At 58.7% G+C, this 25530-nt stretch overlaps 1 protein-coding gene across 3 annotated transcripts in view; it reads right to left on the bottom strand.

Annotated features, from left to right (window-relative positions):
- Positions 1–22780, bottom strand: part of GTF2IRD1 (GTF2I repeat domain containing 1) — a gene marked incomplete at its 5' end in the record, with an annotated part of 77391 nt that extends 54611 nt beyond the window's left edge. For all 3 annotated transcript variants that reach the window (XM_082857694.1, XM_082857693.1, XM_082857695.1), the window contains 9 exons: positions 591–616; positions 6166–6349; positions 11065–11148; positions 12547–12636; positions 13715–14025; positions 14842–15025; positions 16841–16996; positions 19838–19979; positions 22658–22780. In XM_082857694.1, the coding sequence (XP_082713820.1) occupies positions 591–616; positions 6166–6349; positions 11065–11148; positions 12547–12636; positions 13715–14025; positions 14842–15025; positions 16841–16996; positions 19838–19979; positions 22658–22780 (1300 nt within the window). The remainder of the gene's footprint in view (positions 1–590; positions 617–6165; positions 6350–11064; positions 11149–12546; positions 12637–13714; positions 14026–14841; positions 15026–16840; positions 16997–19837; positions 19980–22657) is intronic.
- Positions 22781–25530: the final 2750 nt, after the last annotated feature.

The following is a 25530-nucleotide window of genomic DNA, read 5'->3' as shown; positions in this document are numbered from 1 at the left end:
ACCATTCTCTCATTTAGTTATCCCAGGAACCCAGAGGATGGTGCTCTTATCTTTTCACAGATGTGGAAACTGAGGCCCACATGACCGTGCCCAAGGTCCCAAAGCTGGGGGGAGGTAGGGCTGGTATTGGGACTCAGATGTGTTGCACCCCAAGATCCGTGCTCCCTTTGCTGCACCTGGCAGAGTCCGCCTCTTCCTCCTGAGAGGCAGGCCACCCACTGGTCATGGCCTGGGCACTTCGGTTTGCATCTAGACCCCAGTGCTCACTAGCTAGACTTCAGGGAAAAAACCAGAACCCACTTTATAGGACTGTTGAAAACTAAATTAAATTAAAATTAAATATGCTAACAGCTTAGGAGAGTAGCCATCACATGTTAGTATTCAGCAAATGTCAGCTTTATTATTCCCCATCCAGGGCTTCCCATGTCTGGAGGGGATGTCCTGACAGTCTGTCTGCGCCTGGGAGCTGGGGCCCCCGGATACAGAAGCCACACCCAGGCTCCCTTGGGTCCGGTGTGGTGGCAGCTCAAGCACTCTTGGGGGCATCAGCTTGGTGGCTTCAGAACAGACTAGACGGTACCCACACATACCTGTGAAAATTCGCTCATCGAACATCCTGGGGAGAGAGGAGAGATGGGCATGAGAGGGGAGCCGGCCTCCAGGTCTCCTCAGTGACCGTCACTCAAGTCCCACATGCATGGCTGCAGACCTGGGCACCGGGCTGGCCTCACATGGGGGCAGAAGAGGGCACGGTCCGGAACAGCCAGATACCCCCAAACAACCAGACATCCCGAACCATTTCTCCACAGCCAGGGAAGGCACTGGCCAGCCCCTGTGGGGGTCCCGGAGGGTCCAACCTATTCATCTCAACAGCCCAGGGTGGGGGGTGGGGCTTCCTCCGGCCCTGAGCTCTCCTCGGCCACAGCTGGAGGATAACTCACACCCCTTTCCCACCGGGGCTCCGCAGCCTTTACCCACCACCACCTGTGTCTCAGCGACAGGTAGGGGTAGGCCCTGCTCCCAGGAAGCTCTCTGTCGGCGGCACAAGCCAGGAGCATTCCAGATCACTGCCTCACAGCGTGACATGTGGGACCCCTCCGGTTTGTCTCAGAAGCCAAGGGGACCCAAGCAGGGAGGGGGTCAGGAAAGACTTCACGGAGTTGGGGATGGCGAGCCCAGGTGGGAGGGCTGAGAGGTTGTCCAGGTAAAGGCACAGGGAGGGCTGGCAGCTCCATCTGGCCGGCTGGAGGCGTCCTGTGGGAGGTGACCAGCCTTCCGTGCTGTGCCCAGGCATGTGGTCTCTACACCGTGGGCAACGGGGAGCCCCCAGGGCGCATGGCACCCTCAGATCACTCCATCACCACACAGAGGATGGCTTGGAGGGGGGATGGCTAGGGGCCCAGGGGCCATTTGGGGACTCCTGAGTCATCCTGATAAGACACCTGGAGTTCTTATTCCTGGAAAACGAGGATGGAGTAAAGGTCAGCGAGGGAGCTGGGATCACCTGGCTGCCTACCTGCAGGGCTGCTGTTCTTTCTGCTCTGCTCCCAGACCCCACCAGGTGGCTCCCAGCGGGCTGGGGAGCCTCAGGCAGCTGGTCTGGGGGGCCTGCAGCAGAGCCTGCGTGCCATGGAGCGGCAGGACAAGGGGACAGGGCTTTGGCCACTAAACTGGCACCCCCAGAGGCGACATGGGACAAACGAAGTCCCGCTTGTCTGAGTCCAAATACAAGGGGGCCGACAGTGCCCAAGCCGGGCCCAGAGGGAAATTCAAACAGAGGCGAAAAGGTCAGTGACAGAAGGTAGAGCGTGTGGGTTACCAGGGCGGTGAGACCCCAGGCACGGCATCCTGTTCTTATTCTGAGAGGCGCAAGCTTCCCCCACTGTTCCTGGAGGTTCATGCTCGTCTGGGTCCCCCAAGGCCGAGAAGCGGCCACAGGGCATAATTCTGGAGAGAACTGGCTTCCCCTCTGAGGCACGCTTCCTCAGCTCCACCCAGTGACGGGGAGGCTCCCTGCATTAACAGCAAGTTTTATTATTTATGGTTATATTTACTTATCAGGGAGCACAAGGGAGGGGGTGTGACACCTTGGCCTTCAGTTCCTAGAGGAGTTGGTGGGCGGGGAGCGGGGAGACAGATGACAGGGAGAAAGTCTGATCTGACGTGGCTCCGATGCTGTGACAGACGCCCTCATGGGCTGCCCGGCCTGGAAGGCCCACCTGATGAGCTCTGAACAAGGGTCGCTGTTGCACACTGCAGAGTTCTAGGACCCCCTCCAGACACTTTTCCCTCTGAAGTCCTCCCTTAGGTAGAACCGACACACGTGAACTCAGAGCCTCTCGCTCTGGGCTTGTGTCCTGGTAGAAACCGGGGATTTAGGGGTCAGGGCTGGGCATGACTGGGGACCCAGGGGCCAGGAAGCCCCCTTCCACTAATAACAAGACCCACAGGCTTTGTCGAGGGGCTTCTCCCTTTTGTCGGGAGAGCACCCTGACCTCCCCCGCACTGCAGACACCTGGGCTGGGGTGGCAACTCCCCCTCCTGGCTGCTTCCTAGGCTCTCTGTTCTCTGACTCCCTTCTGCTAGGACGATCGCAGATGTGATCTCAAATGTCTCCCTGACGAGGCTGGGCTGTGCAACAGTGAAAATGCACTGGGGCTCAGAGAGGAGCAGCCTCTGTTCTGAGCACCTCGCTCACATCCATGTGTCTCCCATCAGCACTGTGGGGCCTGAACAATCATTAGCCGCATTTTATTTTATTTTGTTCTCTAGCCACACGGTGCAGCATGTGGGATCTTAATTACCCCACCAGGGATCGAACCCATGCCCCCTGCAGTGGCAGCGCAGAGCCCTAACCACTGGACCGCCAGGGAATTTGCCTCTGCCCCATTTTATAGACGAGGAAAGTAAGGCAGAGCAGTTGAGTAACTTGCCCAAGGACACACAGCAGGAAAATGGTAGGGCCAGGATTCGAACCCGGGTTGTCAGCACTGATTTAACTACTTCTCTATACGTGAAGGAGATGAGGTAAAGGGAGAAGACTCGCGTCTATTGAGCATCTATTTCATGCCAGGTATGTTATGTCTACCTCCTCATACTATGTTGAGAAAAACCTGAGGAATAGGGCATCATTGTCCCTATATTTACAAATGAGGAAACTGAGGCTCAGAAGAGAAGCGCTAGTCAAGGTTTTCACGTGCTGTGTGGCTTCAAGCCCAGTCGGCCTGATGCCAAGCCTCCTCCTCCAGGAAGCCCCACAGGCTTGCTGCTCAGATGCCATCGAGTCTACACCGGGAACATGCTGTTTGATGCTCCCAGGACTCATCGCAGGAGTGACCACCCCCCATGACTCGCGGTAGCCCCCGGGGGCAGATGGGGACTGTGCCTGCTGTTTCATGAAGTCCTCAGTAGAGCTCAGTGAAGGGCTGGGACTGCAGGAGGCGCCTGGCAAATACTAGTGGAGGGTTAAACGACCTACAGTTTGGATAGAGGGAGATGAAGGTCAGCCACAGTGAGGACTCAAACACCACAGTCAGGAATGTAAGGGGTCACTGGGATGCCCTTGCTGCTTTCTGCTCTCCTAGCCTCCTCCCTTGCTACCAGGAGTCAACTGAAGGAAAAGGACTTAGGCAGCAGCAAGAGAGACTTAAGCTAGGCAACAGGAGGCACTACCTGACAGAAGGCCGAATGATTTTGTTTTTGGCCCCACCACGCCACTCGGTTTGCGGGATGTTAGTTCCCCAGCCAGGGATTGAACCCAGGCCCTCAGCAATGGAAGTGCAGAGTCCTAACCACTGGACCGCCAGGGAATTCCCTCAAATGATTTCAAATCCACCTCCAGAATGATTTATCAAGTGGGACCCCTGGTAGAGGTTGAGAGGGAACAGAGGTGGCACAGATGTGGTCCCACTGCCGCCAGTGATCAGGGTGATGGGGGGCTGGTGGGGACGCGGATAGGGGGAAGAAGCCATCTGCTGCGGAAGGGGGAAATTCTTTCCAACTGAGGACGGGGGAGGGCTTCTAGACAGAATAGTGAGCCTTGAAAGACAGGACAGGTGGGAAGGAGGGCGGGGAGCAGCTCCAGGCAAAGGAAAGGGCTTCAGTGGTGGCCGGAGGCACGTGAGGAGGCAGGAGTTCAGAGAAACAGGAGGGAGGGCGGAGCAGCACTAAGGCGGGCATGGCGGCTGCTGACGGACTGGAGTGTGGCACCCTGGGGGCCGCTACACCAGGGCTCACGGAGAGTGGGGGAGCGGGGAAGGGCTCTGAGCAGGCGTGCCCCACAGTCAGAGCTGACTCTCAGAGTCACCTCCCTCGGTGGCAGTGAGACGCCCGCCCAGCTCCCTGGCCACTCTCAGCCTCCTCTGCTGGCGGCCCCAGCCTCTAACGTGGGGATCCCAGAGTCCATCTGAGTCCTCTCCACCTTTTCTCTCTTTTTTTTTTCTTTCTTTTTTTGTTTTTGGCCACGCTGCATGGCTTGTGGGATCTTAGTTCCCTGACCAGGAATTGAACCCGGGCCCTCAGCAGGCAAGAGTGGAGTCCTAACCACTGGACCGCCAGGGAATTGCCCCTCTCTTCTCTTCTCTATTTCTCTCCTGCCCGTGATCCCTTCCTGGCCCACGCTGCCAACTCTCAGATTTTTATCTCTAACTCCCAGACCTCCCTCCCGAGCTTCTGACCTCTCAGCTGGGCTTCTGAAAATTCCATCTCCTGATCTCCTCCAAGGTGAACTCACTCAGAAACATGGGGGTGACCCTTCCTCCCCACTCCCCTCCCCACCTGCACGGTCCACTCACCAGCACACCCCGTCACCGCTCAGATGCCATCCCCAACCCAGCCGCTCTCTCCCTGTGCCCACCACGCTGGCCTGGCCCACGGCTGCAGCAGCCTCCTCGCCAGTCTCCTGCTTCTGCTCTCTAGAGTCCGTTCTCCCCCAGCAGCCAGGGGGCCGGGCAGACCCCAGCTCTGGCATCCAGCAACCCTGCAGAGGTCCTTCCCAAGGCTCAGAACAACTCCACGCTCTCAGGGTCAATCCCCACCCTCTTGCACCCCAGCCGTCTGGGCTGCTCACTGAGGTCAATTCTTCTGCCCAGACACTGCCCAGCTGGGTGCAGGCGGCCCTTCTCAACCTCCCAGCTCTGGCTTAACCAATGGGACCTTGTCTCAGAGGCCCCCGGGCCACCCTAAACAGGTCTCCTCCTCACCCACCCACCATTTTTCTCTCTCCTATTGCCCTGTTTATTTCCTAAGCTCTAACAAGTTAGATGGCCTGAGTCCAAATTTGGACAAGCACTTTCATCCATCCATCCTTTTATTCCACAGATATGGACTGGCATCTCCTGCATGCCAGGGACTGCTGTGGGCGCTGGGGATTCAGCCACGAGCCACACCGTCCCTGCTTACAGTCTAGGGCAACAAGCAATCAAGCAGGCGCGTGGGCGCGTGCACACGCTGGGAGCCACGCCCTCAGCGGACTCCCAGAATGGATGCCTGGGAAGGGCCCGACGCAGGCAGTGCTGCTGGAGGCAGGGGGCTGGACGGCACGGCCTCTGGCCCCCTCCCTCTCTAACTATTTAGGAGGAAGCAATCCCAGGAAGCCTGGCATTGCCTGGGGATGCCCGCTCGCTGGTGAGTCCGGCCAGCTGTGAGGACAAAGCCCCCTGTGGGAGTTGTGAGACAAGGCTGGGGGGTGGGTGGCAGCAGGCCGGGGGGAAGGGGCTGCAGTTCCAGAGTCCATAGTGCTCTGCCTTCTCCCGCCCACCCGCACCTGCACCAGGGAAACTGGCCACCTGGGAGGACAGGAAAGGTGGACAAACTACCAGCAGGCAGGGTAGTCCGATGGGAGGTGCAGAAAGGGAGAGGCTGGCCCAGCCCCACCTGAGCTCAGGTGGGCTCCTCTCTGAAGGGAGGTAAGTACAAAGGCCTCAGGTCTTCTTCAGTGGCAGGAAAACACCTCTGAGAGCTTAGCCAGTGCCTACTCGGGTCAGGCACTGTGCCTCCATTTCTCCATTCAATACTCAAAAGAGGCCAGAAGGAGGCGGCCACGCAGCTGTCAGGCTACAGAACCCCTTCGCTCCGCTCCTGACCCCTGTTGCCTCCCCAGGGACCTGCCTCGTGCCTGCCGTCGCCCCTCTGCCCAGCCCTGCCCCCCTGCCCCCCACCCCCTACCTCTTAATGACAAAGTGGATGCTGTGCCGCTCCTCCAGGATCCGCTTCAGCTTGGGGACCCCGTAGGTGCAGGGGCGCTTGAAGGGGATCTTGTCCGGGATGCCCACGATCTCCACAGCCTCCGGGTCGCAGGCGATCTTCCTGTAGGGGACGGGGACCATGTGGTCCAGGCCCAGGGCTTCCGCTGGAAGGGCAACGGCAAGGCTGAACGCGGGATGGAGGCTGCGGGACATGCAGGGCCCCAGGGCCTGGTCATCACCACCTCCCACCTCCCAGGCACCACTCTGGCCACTCAGCAGCCAGAGGGATCCTCCTGAAACACCAAATACATCACTACTCTCTTAAAAACTGCCCATAGGCTCCCCTCCCACTCAGCGATGGCCGAAGTCCTACAAGGCCCTACGTGACCAGGACCCCATCACCTCCGGCCTTATCTTTCACCCCTCTACCTGCTCACCCCGGTCTCTCTGCCCTCCCTGGCGCTTCCCTAACACGCCAAGCGCGCACTCATCCCAGGGCCTTTGCACCTGCTCTTCCGTCTACTCAGACACTCTTCTTCCAGATCACCATACTCTTCCCTCCCTCCCTCTCTCCATTCAAGCATCTGCTCAAATGTCACTTCACCAGCCTAAAACAGCCCCCTCCAGCCCTCCCTAGCCCGCCCTGCTTTGTTTTTCATCCCGCATTTATCATAATCTGACGTTACAAACATATTCACTGTGCGTTGGTTCACTGTCTGGAAACTAAATAGGACAGGACACGTAGTAGCTGCTTCCTGCATATTTGGGAGTGAATGAGCGGCTGAGGGAAGCTTCCAGGCTGGAGGTGGACTCTTGGCCAGATGCTCCCAGTTGTACAGGTGTGCCCAGCACTCAGCGCACTCGTCAGTGACGGGAGACACCGCTGGAAGCCGACAGCTTTGTCAACAGCAGCGCAGACAGAACCCGAGCTCAGGAAGTGGTTACTTGCTCTTTTCCTCCAAACCATTAGGTGCGGTCCTGCGCCATTTCAGTCACTCATACACCCCAGCTCCTCCTTTTCATTCATTCACTCACCAAATAGTTCTTGAGCACCTACTATGTGCCTGATGGTACTTTCATGGGGCCCCGAGGCCTGGGAGGCGAGCTGAGCTGGGTGTCCCCTTCACTCCTGCCTCTCCCAAGGGTCACTCCAACCTGTCCCAAGGGTTCCACGTCTCCTCACTGTTCCTCAGGCCCCTCCCCATCCTGGCCTGGCTCCTCGGGCCACGCCAGGATGTGTCTGTGTTCTGACAAGTGGCAGCCCACAGCCGGACCCCTGCAGTCATGCCAGGACCGGGGCAGGGCAGAGTCGCCTGCCTGTGGCCCTCCCTGGGGCACCGCCAAGATTGCTTTTCTGTTGATGCGGCCCAGGCCTGCGCTGGAGGCTTTGGCAGCCAGGTCTCACTGTGAAGTCACACTTAGCTCATCGTCTAATTAAACCCTCACCATCTCAGCAGCTGTCAAACCGTCTCTTCCCCCGAACCCCAGCGTCACCAGCCACCCCCCAGCCCCAGCACTTGAGCGATGGGCTCTTGGCTTCTTCGAGTCTACGTGAATCCACCTCCCCTCGGGTTCATCTGACTTGCTAGGCCTGTCTTTTCAGCCCAGGGCACAAAAGCTCCAGCCCGCGCAGCCTCCAGCTGCTGCCCACCTGGAAGAGGAGGAGGGAGCCGCCATGCACAACCCTTAGACCCTGGTGTAATCTCAACCCCCCCCCCCCCGGATGACAGAGACACTGCGGCTTCCTCAAGGCTGGGGGTCCCCCCATGTCTTTTCTGTTTCTTTTTCCCCCCTCTGCACCCCCAGCAACATCGCGGGCCCACTTGGCCCGGAGCTGGTAGCTGAAAGGGCGAACCAGGAGCAGGACCTGCTCGTCCTGGATCTGCAGGATTGTTCAGGCTGCCAAACATCCCCACCCCTGCCACAGGAACCCCCAGTACTCATGGGGGCGGGGCGGCGGGCGCAGCTTCTCCCCAGGGCAGCGGAAGGGACAGCTCAGAGGGAGCTCTGGCCTGAGAGGGGCAAGGTCTCAACCACCCCAAGCCCGACACTCCTCCTTGGATTTGGCCATGGTGGTGGGCCCAAGTGCCGACCTCCAGGAAAGGCTCAACATTCTGGAAACGTCCAGCACGCACGACAGACTGGAAGACTGGCAGCTGTCATGCCCGCAGCGGTGGGGCAGAACCTACCCAATGTGGACAGAGCCAGCCCTCCCCAGCTCCCCTCTGCCTACTCCCCGCCCTGCTCACACCTGTCTAGGGAGGGAGGGGAGAAACTTGGGTACAGACAGCCCCCTGCAGTACGGGGCCTCGCTCAGCCCCACCCCAACCAGGATGGCCCAGCCCACCAAGCCCACGTGACCAAGCCTCCCAGGCCCCAGGGTGGATCAAAGAACACCTCCTCCATGAAGCCTCCCCTGACTCCTCAAGCCTATCGAGAAACCTCACCTTTCTCTGAGCCGTCCTCCCTTTCTGAGGGCCCTCACCCCTGCACATTACTACATACTCGAACGTACTACCGTGCACCACTGCGTGTACTGCAGACCCACCTTCAGCCACTTGCTGAAGCACCTTGAGACCAGAGTTGGTCTGAGTGCCTGGCACAAGGTAGGGGGCTCAAAACGCGATTAGAGGGACTTCCCTGGTGGCGCAATGGTTAAGAATCTGCCTGCCAATGCAGGGGACACGGGTTTGAGCCCTGGTCCGGGAAGATCCCACATGCCGCGGAGCAACTAAGCCTGTGTGCCACAACTACTGAGCCTGTGCTCTAGAGCCCGCGAGCCACAACTACTGAAGCCCGTGTGCCTAGAGCCTGTGCGCCGCAGCAAGAGAAGCCACCACAGTGAGAAGTCCGCGCACCGCAAGGAAGAGTAGCCCCCGCTCGCCACAGCTAGAGAAAGCCCACGTGCAGCAACGAAGACCCAAGGCAGCCAAAAATAAATAAATTAAAAATAAAATTAAAGAAAGAAGACCCAACGCAGCCAAAAATAAATAAATTAATTTAAAAAACCCCCCAAAACGCAATTAGAGGGTTGGAAACATCCCCCACTCCTGGGAGGAGACAGGGGCTGGAGACTGAGCTCATCACCAACGGCCAACGGTTAAATCAATCACACCCACTTAATGCAACCTCTGTAAAAACTCTAACCGAAGGGGTTCAGAGAGCTTCCACGTGCCAGGAGGCTGGTGCACCCTAGGCTCCATGGGGACAGAAGCCCCTGTACTCAAGACCCTTCCGGACCTTTCACCATGTACCTCTTCATCTGTATCCTTTGTAATAAACAGGTCAAGAGAAGCAAAGTGTTTCCTCCCTCAGTTCTGTGAGCCATTATGGAAAACTGCCGAACCCGCGGAGGGGGGTCCTGGGAACCACACGGGTGTGCAGCCAAATTGGATGGAAGTGTGGGTACCCTGGGGACCCACTACCTGTGACTGGCATCTGAAGTGGGGTGCTGCCTTGGGGCACTGAGCCCTTCACCTGGGGAGGGGTCTGTGTAACTCCGGGGAGTTTGGGTCAGAATTGAATCGAGTTGTAGGGCCCCCAGCTGGTGGCCACAGAGAACTGGAGGGTTGCGTGGCGTGGAAAACCCACACTCCTGCTGTCAGAAGTGTTGTGAGTAGAGAGAGAGGCTTTTTCGTAGCCAAGCAGGAGGGGAGAGAGGGCAGGGAGGGCAGTGAAGCCCTACCCCGGCACGTCTGGTCTGCTCATGGTGAGAAAGCCAATGTTAGGCAGGGAGACTGGCCATCTCCAGGGCATCCAGCAAGTGTCCGTGGACTCCCAGGGCAGTGCTCTCCCCTGACCCGCACATGTAGGCGGCCCGGGACCCTCCTCTCTGTCCCTGCAGCTCTGGGTGGTGCCCCTCCCCCCAGCCCCCTCCCTTGGTCCCATCGTGCAGAGGGGCTGCCCCAAAGAGGGGCTGCGCGATTCAAGTGGGGTTCAATGACATCACGCCTGCGTGATGAGTGATCTGTGGGTACCTGCATCATCTCTGCAGTGACTGAGAGCTACCCACCCTGGCCAGAGCCACGCTGCGTCTGACCATTGAGCGGGGCTTATAGACGGAGCGCAACAGAGGCTGAGCGAATAAGTGAGAGTGAGCGAGGACTGCTGAGGGGACAAAGGAGACCAGGTGTGGGAGGGCACTCGGGGGTCCCAGGACCCAGAGCGGGAAGGGCTTACAGGTCCATCTGGTCCAGCCCCTGCTGTCTAGCCAACGAGTGGCCACACTTTGCACTTGGCTGAAGCTCTACCACGTGGAGGGCACCCCTGCCCCGGTTACCACCTGTGTCTGCTGCCCACAGTGCGGTGAGCCGACACGTGCTCTGAGCTCGGCTCTGTCCTGGGTGCTGGGGGCACAGAGGGGCCGGTGCTGTCCTGGCTTTCACGGGGACAGATACAGACAAGGCGCATCAAGTGTGCGACATGGAACAGAGAGGAAACCATCAGAGCTTTAAGAGCTGAGTCTTGATGAACAGGTAGGAGTCTGCCCGCAATACGTGCAAAGGGCACGCTGGGCAGGGGGCAGGGCACGGGCAAAGGTGAGGAGGCAGGAGACAGGGTGGTGCGTGGGGGACTTGCAGGCACAAGAGGCCAATAGCCGTTTTCCCGGATGGTCGCCACCGCCCCCCCCCAAGCGGCCCGCCTCCCACAGGTGAGCCAAGGTCTGGGGCTTTGCCATCAGTCCCGCTCCCTGGAGAATCTGGAAGGGAAATATTGACACAACCACCCCCTACCCAGACAGGAGATGACATTTGCGTTGACGGCGCGTGAAGCCAGCATATGGCTCCCACCGTCATGCTGGGGAACACGAGTGACTGCCACACAATGAGATGCTCAGTGCGCTGCTGGGGCCACACCACGGGCCGCGCCGCCCACTCACCATATCTGCTGTTAAACAGGATCTGCACACACTCCCGGAGCGTGTTGATGTCCTCGGTTTCTTTTATGAAGGCGTCCCACTTCTCTATCAAAACACAGGAGGTACAAGTGAGGGCCCGTCGGAGCAGGGACCCCACGGCTTGGCTGCCTCTTGCCTCTCTGTCCACCCCCATGGCCGTAGATATTGTGCAGGCTCAGCCCGTCCATCCTGGGCCTCTCCTGAGTCTTGACCTTGAAAACCTAACCCTCATGCCTTGTGCACCCGGGGTCTCACCCAGCTTTGGCCCTGTTGGAGTCCCTCGAACCCTCAGCCCTGCTGGCCTCTCCCATAAAACCAAAGCCTCTGCTTCAATTTAATATTAATAACTAGAGCGATCATTTGGTTCATTAAAATTATAAAAGGAACATCTTTAATTTATTAAGTACTTATCTGTGCTAAGCACTTAATATGTATAATATCCTAGTTAATCCCTCAGGACAATGTGCGGAAATAGATATTATTCCCATTTTGCAGGTGGGAAAACTGAGGCTCAGAGAGGCTGAGTAACTTGCCTGAGATCACCCAGCTAGTATCTGGTGAGATTCTATCTCTGCTTGTATCTCTTGCCCACCACGGCCTCCCACAATGCCGTTCTGCCTAGACATCCAGGTCCCCTCCCTGCCTGGGATGCAGCTTGTTTGTGGCAGTGGTGGTCTCCATTCTGATCCCAGGAAACTAGGTTTCTTAAAGAACCTTTCACTGAAGGTGAGGCTGAGACCTCCACAAGGCAAAGTTGCTGGGAAGTCTCACTACATCCCTTTTTGGTACAAATGAATCCCAAACCTTCTGGTTCTCTGTTCTGTGTGGTACTTTTAAAATCTGTCTCCATATTTTTTTGACCCTTGTTCCTTCATGAGGTGGAGTTTAATTCCTCTCTCTCCCTTGGGTATGAACTGGACCAAGTTCCTGACTTCTAATGGGTAGGATACGGCAGAAGTGACAGTGATTTCTGAGGCTGGGTCATAAAAGACGTGGTTCCTTCCTTACTCTCTCTCAGATCACTAGCTCCAAGAAACCAGTCGCCACGTTTTGAGGACACTTAAGCAGCCCTGAATAGGTATCCTGCCAACAGCCACATGTGTGAGCTGGAAGTGGATCCTCCAGCCCCAGTCGAGCCTTCAGATGATCACAGCCCCAGCTGACATCCTGAGAAATTCTGAGCCAGGACCACCCAGCTAAGCTGCTCCCGAATTCTCACCCACAGAAACCGTAAGGTATAAATGCTTGTCATTTTAAGCTACGTTTGGGGGCAATTTGGCATGCAGCAATATGTAACTATTATACATTGGCTTCACTCTGGTTTCACTCACAAGTCCCTTGTGCGGTGCCGTTCCTCCTTTCTCTCACAAAGACCCAGTGGACACACATCCATTTCAGTAATAAGCACCACCCCAGTCCTGGATCCCCACTCTGGTCAGGGTGCTGCCACGGGCACTGTCCTACCTGACTTGTCATGGACGATGGAGAAGAGGATGCGCTTAGAGGCATGGACGTTCTGAATGAGAGGACCGCCAGGCCCAGTGGGCTTCTGTCCTGGACAAGGGAGCGGAAAGGTACAGGTTCCAGGTGGGCCCCAAGAGGGGTTCCCCAGATCTGGCCTGAGTGCGCGGGCTAGGGCTCTGGGGTAACAGTCTCCCCCACCAGGGAGAACCCAGGACTGAGCCGTGTGATCATGAACTCAAGGCAAGTTCCCTGGCCAGAGGCCTGAGACATCCTTTAGCAGAGTGTGCTCCCCGAATGGCAGATCGGGGAGGGCAGGACGTCCCAGGTCACATTTTACAGATGGGGACACTTGTTTCAGGCATATAAGTCCCATCGCCCTGCTCAGCCCTCATGGCTGTGGCGGGGAGGGGGTGTCCTTTTTTCTCCTTCTCATAATAACAATAACAGTTAAGTATAACTTACAAGCACCTACTCTGTGCCCAGCACTGGACTCGCTGCTTTAATACAGAGGTTCTCAAACTTGAGCACCCATCGGAAACACTTGGTGGACGCGTCGGTTTGCAGGCAGCTGGGGCTCACCCCGCCCCCAAAGTGCCAGATTCAGCAGGGCTGTGGCTGGGCCTGAGAATGTGCATTTCTAACGTGCTCTGTCATTTCATCATGATAACAGCCCAGCGAGACAGGTACTATTGGCATCTCCATTTTACGGATGAGGAAACTGAGGCTCAAAGAGGTAGAGATTTGCCCTGGGACACGTAGCCATTAAGTATAGGGGCCAAAATATGGACACAGGTCTTTCTCATGTCCAGCTGTTCCTTTTCTTATGCTTCCAGTACCCCTAATCCACGCTGGGTGGAGGTAGTAGGAGCTCATTAAATGCACGTACCTGATTAGCATGTCTACTCTCTCCCTCCATAGACTCCCCTGGGAGTCCTTTCGGGCATCTCTTGGTCCCAGGCAAGGATACTGTTCACAGATGACTGGGCAGAGGCCCGGGGTCTGACTGAGTCCGAGCTACCGCACCTTCTGGCCCGCCCCAGCTCCTTGCTCCGACGTGTCCCCTGCAGCCCTGAGCACCCCGACCCGCCCTGGGAAGCTGCCCCTGCATGAGTGACCTCTGTCCCCCACCCCCCACCCCCCAGACTCGGGAGTCCCAGCAGCAGCTTACCACAGCAGTCTGGGAAGTCTTGGGCAGTGGGGGCCTTGGGCTCAGGCCCGGGCCGGCCGAGGCCCAGGTCACTGGAGGCAAGAGGGCAGGCAGGTGCCTCCTGCTTGAGCTCCCGCGCGGTGCGGTTGGCAAGGGCGGTGCTGTACAGGAAGCTGGCCACGGACGAGGAGGTGGCGGTTGGGGGCAGGTCCTGGGGTGGCCCCTTGGGGGCCTGGCCGTGCAGGCCACAGTCCCGAGACCCCTTGGCTATCAGGGAGATGCCATTCAACTCCACCAGGGCCTTCGAGTCCCGCCCGCCATCCTCGAGCGGCCTGGGTGAAGGAAAGGACACAAGACGGCTTCATCCACCTGTCCCACCAGGGGTATGTCTTCCTCGAGCCCTCCCTCTGCAGAACACGACAGCCCGTGAAGTATGCATGACCAGTCCCCATTTTACAGGTCGGGGTGCAGGCCCGGGTGGGGGTGTGATGTGCCCAGGGCCACACGGCTGGGCCATCCAAGGACCTGGGCCCTGCCCCTTGGCCTCTGTGCCCCCTCTCCACCAATCACATCCTTTCAGCTGCAGCTGATCGTCTCGCACCCCCTAATGCATTGCTCGTGCACTGGCCGGCCGCGGTGCCCGAGCCCTGATGGGCCACGTTCAGCCCTCAGGCTGCTTCTTGGCTGCCCCAGAGATCGGTACCCTCCCCGGCCCAGCCTCCATGACCTCATGGCCCGTCAGTCCCTAATGGAGCCCTCGGCTGACAACCCAGCAAGCACCCACGATGTGGCTTCCCGCCTCCTGCTTCTGCACGGGCTGTTCCTGATACCTGGAGCGCTACTGGTGCTATTTCTTCCCCAACCAAGCCTCTCTGCAACACAGAAGTCCCCCGGGGAAGACTTCCGTGACTCCACACCTGGCTCAGAGCATGCTCTGTGACTGAGTTTCTGCCTCACCTCTGCCATCGGACTGGGAGCTCTTACAACCAGGGTCCCCTGTGGGAGTCTGAAGTTCCCTGCCCTCGGGCAGGACAAGCGGCCACGAGCGGCTGAGCCTGCACGGAAGCAGGTCGTCGCCCGGCCCGGCCTGGCCCCCGGGGTCCAGCCACCCGGCCCCGGGCCGCTCCCAGGCGGGCTGCCTCACTCACCTCTTGAGCTTGAAGCGGATCCGGTGGCTGTGCTCCAGGATGGCCATGAGGGCCTTGGGGTCGTACTCGGCCGGCCTCCGGAAGGCCAGGCCCTCGGGCAGCCCCTGCACAGCCAGCAGCCCCGGCTCCCGGAGCAGCCTCTCGTAGGGCAGCGGCACCACGCTGGCCCGGCCCAGGGCCTCGCCTGTGGGAGGGGTCGAGGAGGGGGCCTAGTATAAGACGGCAGCCGGGCTGTGGTGAGCACGGGGCGCGCCCCGGAGCTGGGACCACGCTGAGTGACGCCCTGTGGTGCCGGATCCCCGGGAAACAGGACCCCAGAGGCCCCTTCACTGCCAACCTCCCACAGAATAAGCCCCTGCCGGCGGTGAGGGGGGCGGCAGGGGCTATGGACAGGGGCCTGCAGCCTGCACCTGAGGGCTGGGGCTGCCCCATCGAGGGGGTTCCCTGCTTCCCCCGCCATTCTCCTCTCTGGGCATCTGGGTGGAGGGGAAAGCAGGCCCCAGGGCTGCGAGCAGGGGGTGAGGAGAGAGGGGTGAGGGAGAGAAACCGCAAGAAAACAGCCACAGGAAGGAAGGGAAAAGGAAAGCGAGGGAGAGGAGGGCAGGTAAGGAAGAGAGAAATGGAGAGGAAGCAGAAGAGAGAGGAGAGACAGGATGAGAAGCTGCTGAGCACGCGGGAGGGGGGAGGGGAGGGAGGGCCGAGCGTCTGGGCTCACAGATGTCTGCTGCCTCCCACCTGGAGACAGAAGGAAGCCCCTCCCCTCATAATCACCTCTGATTCTGCCCGAGGCAGGCAAGGGGGGTCGGGGCAGAGTGGGCAGGGGCGCAGGGGGCTCTGGGCGTGAACCCTGCATCTGGCAAAAGCGTCTGCAGAGGCACAGCTAACCACGCGTGACAAGTCCTCCCGTCCCCGGGGCCAGCATGCCCACCAGGGCCTCCGGGCCCCCTACCCCTCTTGGCCTCCTCCTGACATTTAGACAACGGCAGGAGTCCCCCCACCCCACCCCGACCTTTGCTCCACAGAACCAAAGTCTGCGGTAGGGAAAGGAATAAAGCAAATTAGAAATCATGGGGTGGGACCCTTAGGGACTGAAGGAACCCGCATGAGGTCACCCAGGGAGTGTGAAGGTCACCACTGGGCCAGAGACTCTGCAACCTGACACTTCCCAAGGGAGACCAGGCCTGCCTGTCCCCTCCCCTCTTCCACCCCAAAGGTAGTACTTGGCTGGGCAGTTAGCCTTCACTCAGTCATTCAACAAACACCCTCTGAGAGCCCACTGTTGCTGGGCTCTGAAGTGCAGGCTAGGAACAGCAGAAAGAGCAGATACAGTCCCTGATCCTGGAGAGCAACTGGGCGAGTGAGGACACAGGGCATAGTGGGTGCCCAGAGGAGGCCTTAACCCAGCTCAGAGCTGGGGGCTTCCTGGAGCTGAGCCTTAGAGAGCAATGCGGCGTCCACCAGACAGAGGAGGGGAAGGTCGGCCCAAAGGTCACAGCAGGTGTGAAATGAAGCCAGAATGAGCGGGAGAATAGAAGGTGGGTCAGCGTGGCTGGAGGGGGCTGGGGACGGGCCGTGGTAGGGTCTGAGGCCACGCCCAGGGTGACAGGGAGCCCGAGCAGGCAGCGGAGGGAAGAGCTTTGTGGTCAGACTTGCGCTTTGGGAAGATGCCCTTGGTCACAGGGCAGGTGGGGACAGCAGGGAGCTGGGCTGGTGGCGAGCAGACCAGGGCAAGCCTGGGGCCTCTTCGAGGCACGAGGGAGCAGTGAGCAGCGCCAGGGCAGGGGTGGTAGGGATGGTGGTTCAGGGAACGGGGCTGGGACGGCAGATCCACGTCTGGGGATGCAGAATGAGGGAGGGCTGGGGGTGGGGAGAGAAGGAACCCACGCCTTGAGGTTCCGCCCAGGGCCTGTAGTGGGGCAGGAGGGGGCCTCCTCCTCTGGGCAGGGCTGGGGGCTCCCACCCGCCTGGGGGCCCCAAATGGAATGAGGAAGGATCTTACTATAAAGAACATCAAACACCTCCTCTACCATCTTCCGCAGAAGGTACACGTCCGAGCCATGTTCCAGGGCAGACCGTGGGATGTTCCGGCTGCCACCCTCACCCCGAGGCACCTTCTTGGGGTGCTCTGCCTCCGGCTCCTTCCACGGGGGCCCTCCTGTGGGACACAGAGCATGCGGGGCCATGGTGAGTACTCATCACACCACCAGCCCAGTGAGCTGGGACGTCCCTGCCCTGTGCTAAGCCCTGTAGCTGGGCACCCAACACGGAGTGCAAGTGGATGAATGAAGGAAGAATAAGTGGGTGAGTAAGGCCTGCCCCAACCGCCCTGCCTAGGGCCAGGGCTGCTTACCTCAGGGTTCCCAGTGCCCAGCAGAGGGCATTCATCCCTGCTCACCTCTAACTCGCTGTGTGACCTTACGCAAGTCCCTTCCCTGTCTGGGCCTCAGTCTGTGAGCTCTCATGAGAGACCAGATGGGCTGGCTCAGAACTGGGGTTCAACGAATGTCTGTTCCATCACCTATTTCTTTTTTTAAAATATTTATTTATTTATTATTTATTTATTTTGGCTGTGCCGGGTCTTAGTTGCAGCACGCAGGCTCTTTAGTTGCGGCATGTGGACTCTTAGTTGCGGCATGCAGACTTCTTAGTTGCGGCATGCATGCGGGATCTAGTTCCCCAAACAAGGGATCGAACCTGGGCCCCCTGCACTGGGAGCATGGAGTCTTAGCCACTGGACCACCAGGGAAGTCCCCCATCACCTATTTCTGAATTAACCAGTTGAGGCCCTAGTTTTCTGCTCTGCCAAATGGGGAGACAATGGGGACCCCACCAGGAGGCTGAGGGTCTGGGAAGAGGCAGGTTCATGCCAGGCTGGGCCAGGGTGGGGGCCTGGGAGTGTCCCTGGATCCCTAGGTTGGGAAGATGCTAGGCACTGCATTGGAAAGGGGATGCGAAGAGGGCTTGGGGGTGCCCCTCCCAGCTTGGAGTGTGCTCTCCTCTGGGACCTGAGAAGCTTGAAATAGACCAGCCAAGTTCCCGGTGCTATAAATAGCAGCTCTGCCTGGCTCTGGGAAGCCAGGTGCACCTGCCCCAGGCCCCAGTCTGGCTCCCAGCCTGGCCATCTAGGGCCACAGGACCCCGCCACTGCCCACCCTACACTGGTCCAGCCCCCTGCCCAACCCTGGAGAGGGTACAGATTTTGAGGGCCGGGTGGGAGAGGGGGCTGGCTGGGGAAGTGGCTGGACCCCAGTAACGATACGCCCCAGCATGGTGTGTGTGTGTGTGTTGGGGGGGAACAGCCGTCCCAGAAATGGCTGATCCCAGGGTCCAGGCCCAGGCCGGGGTCGGGTGATGGAAATGCTAATAACGGTGCGAAAAACAACAGCTGGTGTTTAGTGAGTGTAAACTAAGTGCCAGGCATTGTTCTACGTGCTCGCCGTGTATTAATTTGTTTAATCCTCACATCGACCCAGGATGGGGTAGCACTGTCCTCCCCTTTCACAGGTGAAGAGGCTGAGGTCCAGCAGGCAGCAGCTGGCAAAGCCAGGATGTGGCCCCAGGTGTCTGCCTCTAGGGCCTGCTCTTAACCCCAAGATCTCTGAGTCCCAACTTCTGGGCTAGAATGCCCACCCAGGCTCTAACCCCATAGGACTTAATCCACCATGAAGGGGAAGCTGGCCTGCCTCGGGAGCTCACCGCCAAGCTGGGGCATAGGTGTGGATGGACACAGGAAGCTGCAAGGGGTGGGGGGCAGGCAGGCATGGGCGCTGGGGCGGAGGGGCACCGATGGGGCCGGGGCGGGAGGGATGTCAGTCAGGAGGCTGGGCAGGCGTCTGCCAGGCAGAGGGGAGGAGCGAGGGCCTTCCAGGTGGGGAACAGCAGGGACAAAAGGCAGTGGTGAGCAGGGACACACAGAGCCGGGGAACGTGCACTTCAGCACAGTGCAGCCTGGTGAGCACCAGGGATGCTGGGAGGAGAGTGCAGAGGCCGGGGCTGCTTAGGAGGGGCCCTGACGGCCTAGGTAGCATTGAAGAGGTGGGGGCTTCAGAACGACCCCTCTGCCTCGGGGGTCCCGGCTCACAGCTCTGAGTGCTGGTGCTGGCCTCTTCCGGGAGCGACCAGGACCCCTTGGCAGGAGTCCCGGGGGTGCCCATGCTGCATCCCTCGTTTTTTTCTTTTTGGCTGTGCCGCATAGCATGTGGGATCTTAGTTCCCTAGCCAGGGCTTGAACCCACGTCCCCTGCATTGGAAGCGTGGAGTCTTAATCACCGGACCTCCAGGGAAGTCCCTGCATCCCCCCCGTTTTGAAGGGGTGCAGCCGAAAGAGCAAACTCCACCTCCATCACTCGTCAGCTGTGTGTCCCCTATGGTTACACTCATTGCATCTCATTTTCTCATTTGTAAACCGGTGATGACTGTTTCCCGAGCCTGCTGGGAACAGTAAACAGCCCCAGCACGTGGCCCAGCCCGTGGCTCTATTTATCACATCATCTCTAACTGCTCCCGTTTCTAGAGCATTTCCTACGTGCCGGACAAGTCCTCAGTCACTTCATCCCCACGGGCCCCCAGGAGGCGGCTCCGAGATTCTGCTACTGTAACAGGGTCAGTGCCAGCATCTGACGTCAGGATAAGTGAGTTCGTGCTTAAAGGGTGTCGCCCACAACAGGCGCTCAGTAAGTATTAGCTGAGCACGTGCGCTGGGTCCCTGCATCAGGCCGCAACTGGGCCACAGTGTCCCCTTCTGTCCACGAGCACAGGAGGCAGCTGGGTCTGGCCTGCCCGGAGTCTCTATCGGCCGAGGGGCTGCTGTGTGACTCCAACGAAAACGGTGGCCGCCCCTGACGACGCCACATTGGGAAGCTTGCGGCAGCCCCTCCTGCCCAGTGCCTCCTCCCACACAGGGCCACCCGGTGTTGCTCCAGGGACCCAGCAACGCGCCAGAGCTCCTCCCCTCGGGGACAGTGGGGACTGGCGCTCTGGAGCCCCGGGTACTCACGGCAGAACCTGAGGAAGTCTGACTGCAGCTCCTTGCGGGCGTTCAGGAACATCCTCCCCTTGTCGGTGCCGACCACGAAGGCGCTCTCATCGTGCACAGCGACACAGGCCACTTCTGCGTTCAGCTTGGAGAGCGCTGAGCACTGTGGGGGAGCAGGGGTGTGAGCCGGGGGGAGGACCCCCCACTCCGGACACCCCCAGTGCCAGCTTTGGGGGGTGGGAGGTGAGCTCCCAGCTGCCGGAGAGCCCTCCAGGGAGAGCTCCAGGGAGAGGTCACCGTCCCGATGTTCTGGGTCTTAGACTGCAGCGGGAATGAACGAACGACACCCACAGAGCTTGGCCAAGGTCAGGGGAAGAAGACAAAGTTACAGGGGCTGGAGGAGGACGCGGCCTGTGCCCCTTCCTCCTCCCAGGCCCTCCTTGCTCTGGGCTTCCTGCCTCGGGCCTGGCCCCAGCCTCACGGATGATCCTGTCCTGGGCTCTCTCCAAGTCCTGGATGAAGAGGTGGGAGGGGTCCCAGGAGAACCAAGGCACAGACAGATCCAGGCTTCAGTCCTGCAACAGCCTCTTCCTGCAGGTCACGCCCTTCTCTGGGCCCCAATTTCCAAATGTGTAGAATGCGGACAAGCGGCCCAGCTCCCAGAGTTGTGATGGGCTTGTTGTGGGGATTCAATGGGGCCCGGCTGGTGGGAAAAAGTCTCTAAACCGGGGCATCCCGTGTGGGTATGAGGCAAAGAGGTCCTTTTTGCAGCCCCAGAGTTGAGACTGGCAGGCCTACTGCACAGGAAGCCCTAACACAGGGGGCCCTGCGACCAAGACCGCCAGCATCTCAGGCCTACTTCACTGGGAAAACCCTGCCTGCAAAGCTCGTGGCATACGGTCAGTGCCTGATAAATGCTGGTTTCTATCTGAGTTAGCGCTCTGCGGACAGTTGGGAAGCCTGGCTTCTAATCGCAGTTCCACTGCTGTGTGATCTAGGACAGGTTCTACAACCTCTCTGAGCCGTGATCGTGCCTTTAGTGCCAGCTCCGGCTTGGAGTCGCTCCGGTGAGGAAGCTGGGGACCTCTCAGGGCCAGCAGGACTGTCCCCCGGGAGCTCCTGGGGGCAGGGATGGCGTTCATTTTCGGCTCTCTAAGATGAAAACCAAACCCCACTGCTCCCTTGCCCTGTGGCAACACTGTATAACAAAGACGATAAACGGATTCAACCGTTTCCAAGGAGTGGCCAGCAGAGCTGGAGGAGAGCCTTCCCTGCGCTGCATGGTCACTTCTCAGCTGAAGAAGCTGAGGCCACAGCAGGGAGTAGACTCGCCCAAAGGCACAGAGAATGGGGGTCAGGAGGAAATGCCTGGAAAAGGGTCTGAGACTGGGCGGGAGGAGGTGATGAACGGACAGCACTTTGGCCCCAATCTTCCTGCAGGCCGCCTGAGAACCTGGCCCCAGGCCCGCTGGGTGCCAGCGTTAAGTCACTGCCAAGTAAGTGCCGCTGTCACCCACGAGGTCCCTTAGGAAACCTGTAAAGGCCTTGTCGCAGGGTGGGGCGAGCCTGTCTTGTTCATGCCACCAGGACAGCTACAGGGTCACTGGCTCCTCCAAGAAGCCTCTGAAAGACCCTCTAGACCAGCACTGGACCCTGGAATTTCTGCAATGATGAAAATGTTCTATTTCTACACTGTCTGATACCACAGCCACTAGCCACGTGTGGCCACTGAACTCTTGAAATGAAGCTAGTGTGATGGAGTAACTGAATTGTTTAATTTTCACAAATTACAATTTAAATATCGACTGTCACATGTGGCTAGTGGCTGTGGCATTGGCCGTCGCTGCCTGTGTCAACCGTACCTCCACCACCACACCAAGCTGACACTGCTACCGGCACAGGGCTGAGCTCCTGGGGCCCCCCCTCCTCATGAAGGCCACTCCGTACAGGGGAGGGGTCAAACCCAGCTGGCCTTCCCAGGGGTGTCTACCACCTCTGCCCCAAATACCACCTAAGCAGCCCTTGAGCTGCCTGCAGCTGGAATAGCCTGGAGGGAGGCCCTTTGTCCTTGGGAAACTGTAGACTTTGCCCCTGGGAGCCCACTTTAAAAACTGATCATGCTGTGTGACATCAGGCAAAGTACTGCCCTCTCTGAAGTTCAACTTCACTGAACCAAAATGCAGGGGGTGCAGCTACCTGATGCCAGACAGAATTTTTTTTTTTTTTAAGACACCTGCCTACCCTCTATCACAGAACCTGCCCCAGGAAAAGTACAGGAAAATGACGTTATTATTTTCTCTCTCCCTCTTTTTTTTTTTTTTTGGCTGAGCCGTGCAGCTTGTGGGATCTTAGTTCCCCCACTGGGGATCGAACCCGGGCCCTTGGCAGTGAAAGCTCTGAGTCCTAACCGCTAGACCGCCAGGGGATTCCCTGTTATTTTCTCATTTGGGATAAACTGCTATAGGTTTAGGTATGGAGGCAAGGGTGCCAGAGGAGTGATGCAGTTACAGCCCTGGCTTTAACAACGGGGGTGACAGCTTTCTAATGAACCACTGTGACGCATTACCCTCCAGGTGACCTGCTGGGAGGGAGACCTGTGACCATCCCAGGGACGGGACGTCAACTGTAAGAGGTGACGAAACGAAGACAGGGTGAGGGGGCGAGGGGGCGAGGGCTGGAGTCCCACACACTTGACCTCACTCAAGCCTCCCACCCCCGGCGTCGGCAGACAGGCCTTGTAGCAGACAGGGACTCAGGCTCAGGCCGGCGAGGGCTCCTGTGAGCAGCGGAGGTTACGAAGGCTGGCCGCCCCGCTCCTCCAGGGGCGGCAGGGGGACTCACCATGGAATCTAAGGCAGACACGAGGCTAGTGATGATCTCGTCTTTGCGGGCGATGGCGGAGTTCCAGCGGTCAGGGCCACAGCCGTTTGTGGGGACGTCGCAGCGCTTTCCCAGCAAGGCCATGGTCGCCTAGATGGAGGAAGGGAAGAGGCGGAGGTGGCCGTGGGCCATAGGGCGTGGCATGCCACCACTAACCCGCCAGGCCCCCGGGATCCCCAAGGCCACCTCGACTTCCCAGGTGGGACAAATCAAGAGCTGGCCTTTTCTTCACCTAAGGGTCTTACATGCATGATGGGGTTTGAGCTCTGACAGGCCTGGACACACCGCAGCCTGTATAAGGCCCGTACAGGTGTGGGAACAGACAGCAGGATAACGGAGGCGGGTGCCTCAGGGCACGTCTCCCAAGTCTGCACCCCCAGAGCCAAAGCCAGAAGCAGTGTGCCCGGCAGGCCCTAAATGCCAACTCTCCCCACGCACACCCCTCTGGCCATGGCCCTCCATTGCCCACACACCCTCCATAACGCCCTGCTGCCCACATTAGCTCCTGACTCCTCAGCTTGGTATTCAAGGGTCTAGACTCTTGTCCCTTGCCTCAACTCCTCCTTATACCCCATGCTCTAGGCACTCTAAGTGTCACCATCCTCCAAACATACGGACATCCTTCACGGCTCCTCAGCTGTCACCAGTTCTGTTCTCCCTGAGTGCCCTCCCTGGCCCCTTTGGCATCTATTGACTGCCCCCTTAGCTTTTATTTTATTTTTTTTGCGGTACGCGGGCCTTTCACTGTTGTGGCCTCTCCCGTTGCGGAGCACAGGCTCCGGACGCGCAGGCTCAGCGGCCATGGCTCACGGGCCCAGCCGCTCCGCGGCATGTGGGATCTTCCCGGACCGGGGCACGAACCCGCGTCCCCTGCATCGGCGGCGGACTCTCAACCACTGCGCCACCAGGGAAGCCCTGCCCCTTAGCTTTTAATTGTCACCTGTGCTGGGAAGGTGCCCCGGATTGCCCCACCTCCTGCCCCTTCCTGCCCAGGCTGGTCAGGTGTCCCTGGCTTCCCACCTGTCCCCAAGCCCCCCCATCAAAGCTGTGTATCAAGTCACATGCTCCCCGGGGGAAGGCCGCCACCCCAAGGCCGTGGAATTTCGGTCTACTTCCTGGCTTCCAGGACTGAATCTCAGAGGTGCAGAGAGATACCACGGGGCAGAGGCCCCTTCACCTCAGGTGAGGTTTCCCCAACACAGGACGTTACGTTGCCCCTCGTCATGAGGTTCCCGGAGGACAGAGCTGTATCCTCCCCCCTTGCTGAGGCGCCCTCAGATCAGGGCGTCATATCGGGGCTACAGCAGGCAGGGAACAAGTCTGCTGGCCCTGTATTACCCAGCCGGGCCTGGGCCCCACTAGATACAAAGGTCAGCCTCCCTCGGTCCCCGATCCATCCTGCCCCTCCCTTTCCTGACCCCAGGAATCAGGTCCAGGGGGCCCACCCACAGGATGCCCCAGTGCCAGCATCTTCCTATGGGGCAGCTGTCCCCTCGCCAATCCAAGCAAAGGAGAAGGTAGAGGGCAGAGGCAGGAACGCTCAGTTTCCCTCCCCGGGCTCAGACCTTCTAGTGCTCTGTGCAAGGGCCCCAGGTGGCCAGTTCAGGGGTGGGATCAGGGAACAGAGCTGCAGGCATCAGAGGGAGCCTGTGAGTCCTGCCCTCTCTGCTTCTTGGGGGTAAAGGAGTCTGTGCATGTAACTGGGGTTGGGGGTCGGAGGTCCTGGGTAGGTGATGGCTGGGCCTGGCACCTAATATAGTGCCAAGTCCATAGTGTCTTCTGCCCCCTGGACTGTAAGCTCTATGAGGTCAGGGACTGGTCTGCCAATCACTGCTGCACCCCCAGTGTCCAGCTCAGTGTAGTCCAAACCACAGACTGTAGCCTTTTAGTGGGTTGTAAAATCGATGACACGGAACAGCAATCAGAGCACGTCACACATAACAAGGTGAGGTGCATCCAATGACGGAGACGGAAACATTCAAAGGAATTAGGGATGCAGCAGAGCTTGGCTCTGGACTCCGTCCTGGCCCAAGTTGGCTACTTGGCTGTAGATAAATACTGATTTTAATAATAGGCCAGGGACTTCCCTGGTGGTGCAGGGGTTAAGAATCTGCCTGCCAATGCAGGGGACACGAGTTCGAGCCCTGGTCTGGGAAGATCCCCCATGCCGTGGAGCAACTAAGCCCGCGAGCCACAACTACTGAGCCCGTGTGCTGCAGCTACTGAAGCCCGCGCGCCTAGAGCCCATGCTCCGCAATAAGAGAAGCCACCGCAACAAGAAGCCTGCGCACCACAACGGAGAGTAGCTCCCGCTCGCCGCAACTAGAGAAAAGCCGGTGCGCAGCAACAAAGACCCAACACAGCCAAAAATAAATAAAATAAAATAAATTAAAACAAAACAAAACAAACAAACAAACAAAATAACTGGCCAGGTCAGCAGTTGGCCAAAATGTGTATGGGTTCACTTCAAAATGTTTATAAAATGTATTTCTTCTCCTAGGTTGCCTTATTTATTTATTTATTTATTTTTGGCCGTGCTGTGCTCACGTGGGATCTTAGTTCCCCGACCAGGGATCCGAACCTGTGATCCCTGCAGTGGAAGCGTGAAGCCCTAACCACTGGACCACCAGGGAAGTCCCGGTTGCCTTATTTTTAATAAAAGCTCGAAACCCACGTTATTAGGGATGCTGAGGGTATGACAGGCCCCGATGGGACCTGCTAATGGACCAAGCATCAGCCAGGGGCCTTCTGTGGCACGAAGCCCAATCGCAGGTCTGTTGCACGACCAGCTGAGAGATTTGCCTGCCTGGGGCGCGTGAAGTCTTGCCTCCTCC

Source organism: Leucopleurus acutus, assembly GCF_964270905.1.
Source record: "Leucopleurus acutus genome assembly, chromosome: 16".
Lineage (NCBI taxonomy): Eukaryota > Metazoa > Chordata > Mammalia > Artiodactyla > Delphinidae > Leucopleurus > Leucopleurus acutus.
The sequence above is the reverse complement of the archived record's forward strand: the minus strand, read 5'-3'. Positions and strand labels throughout refer to the sequence as shown.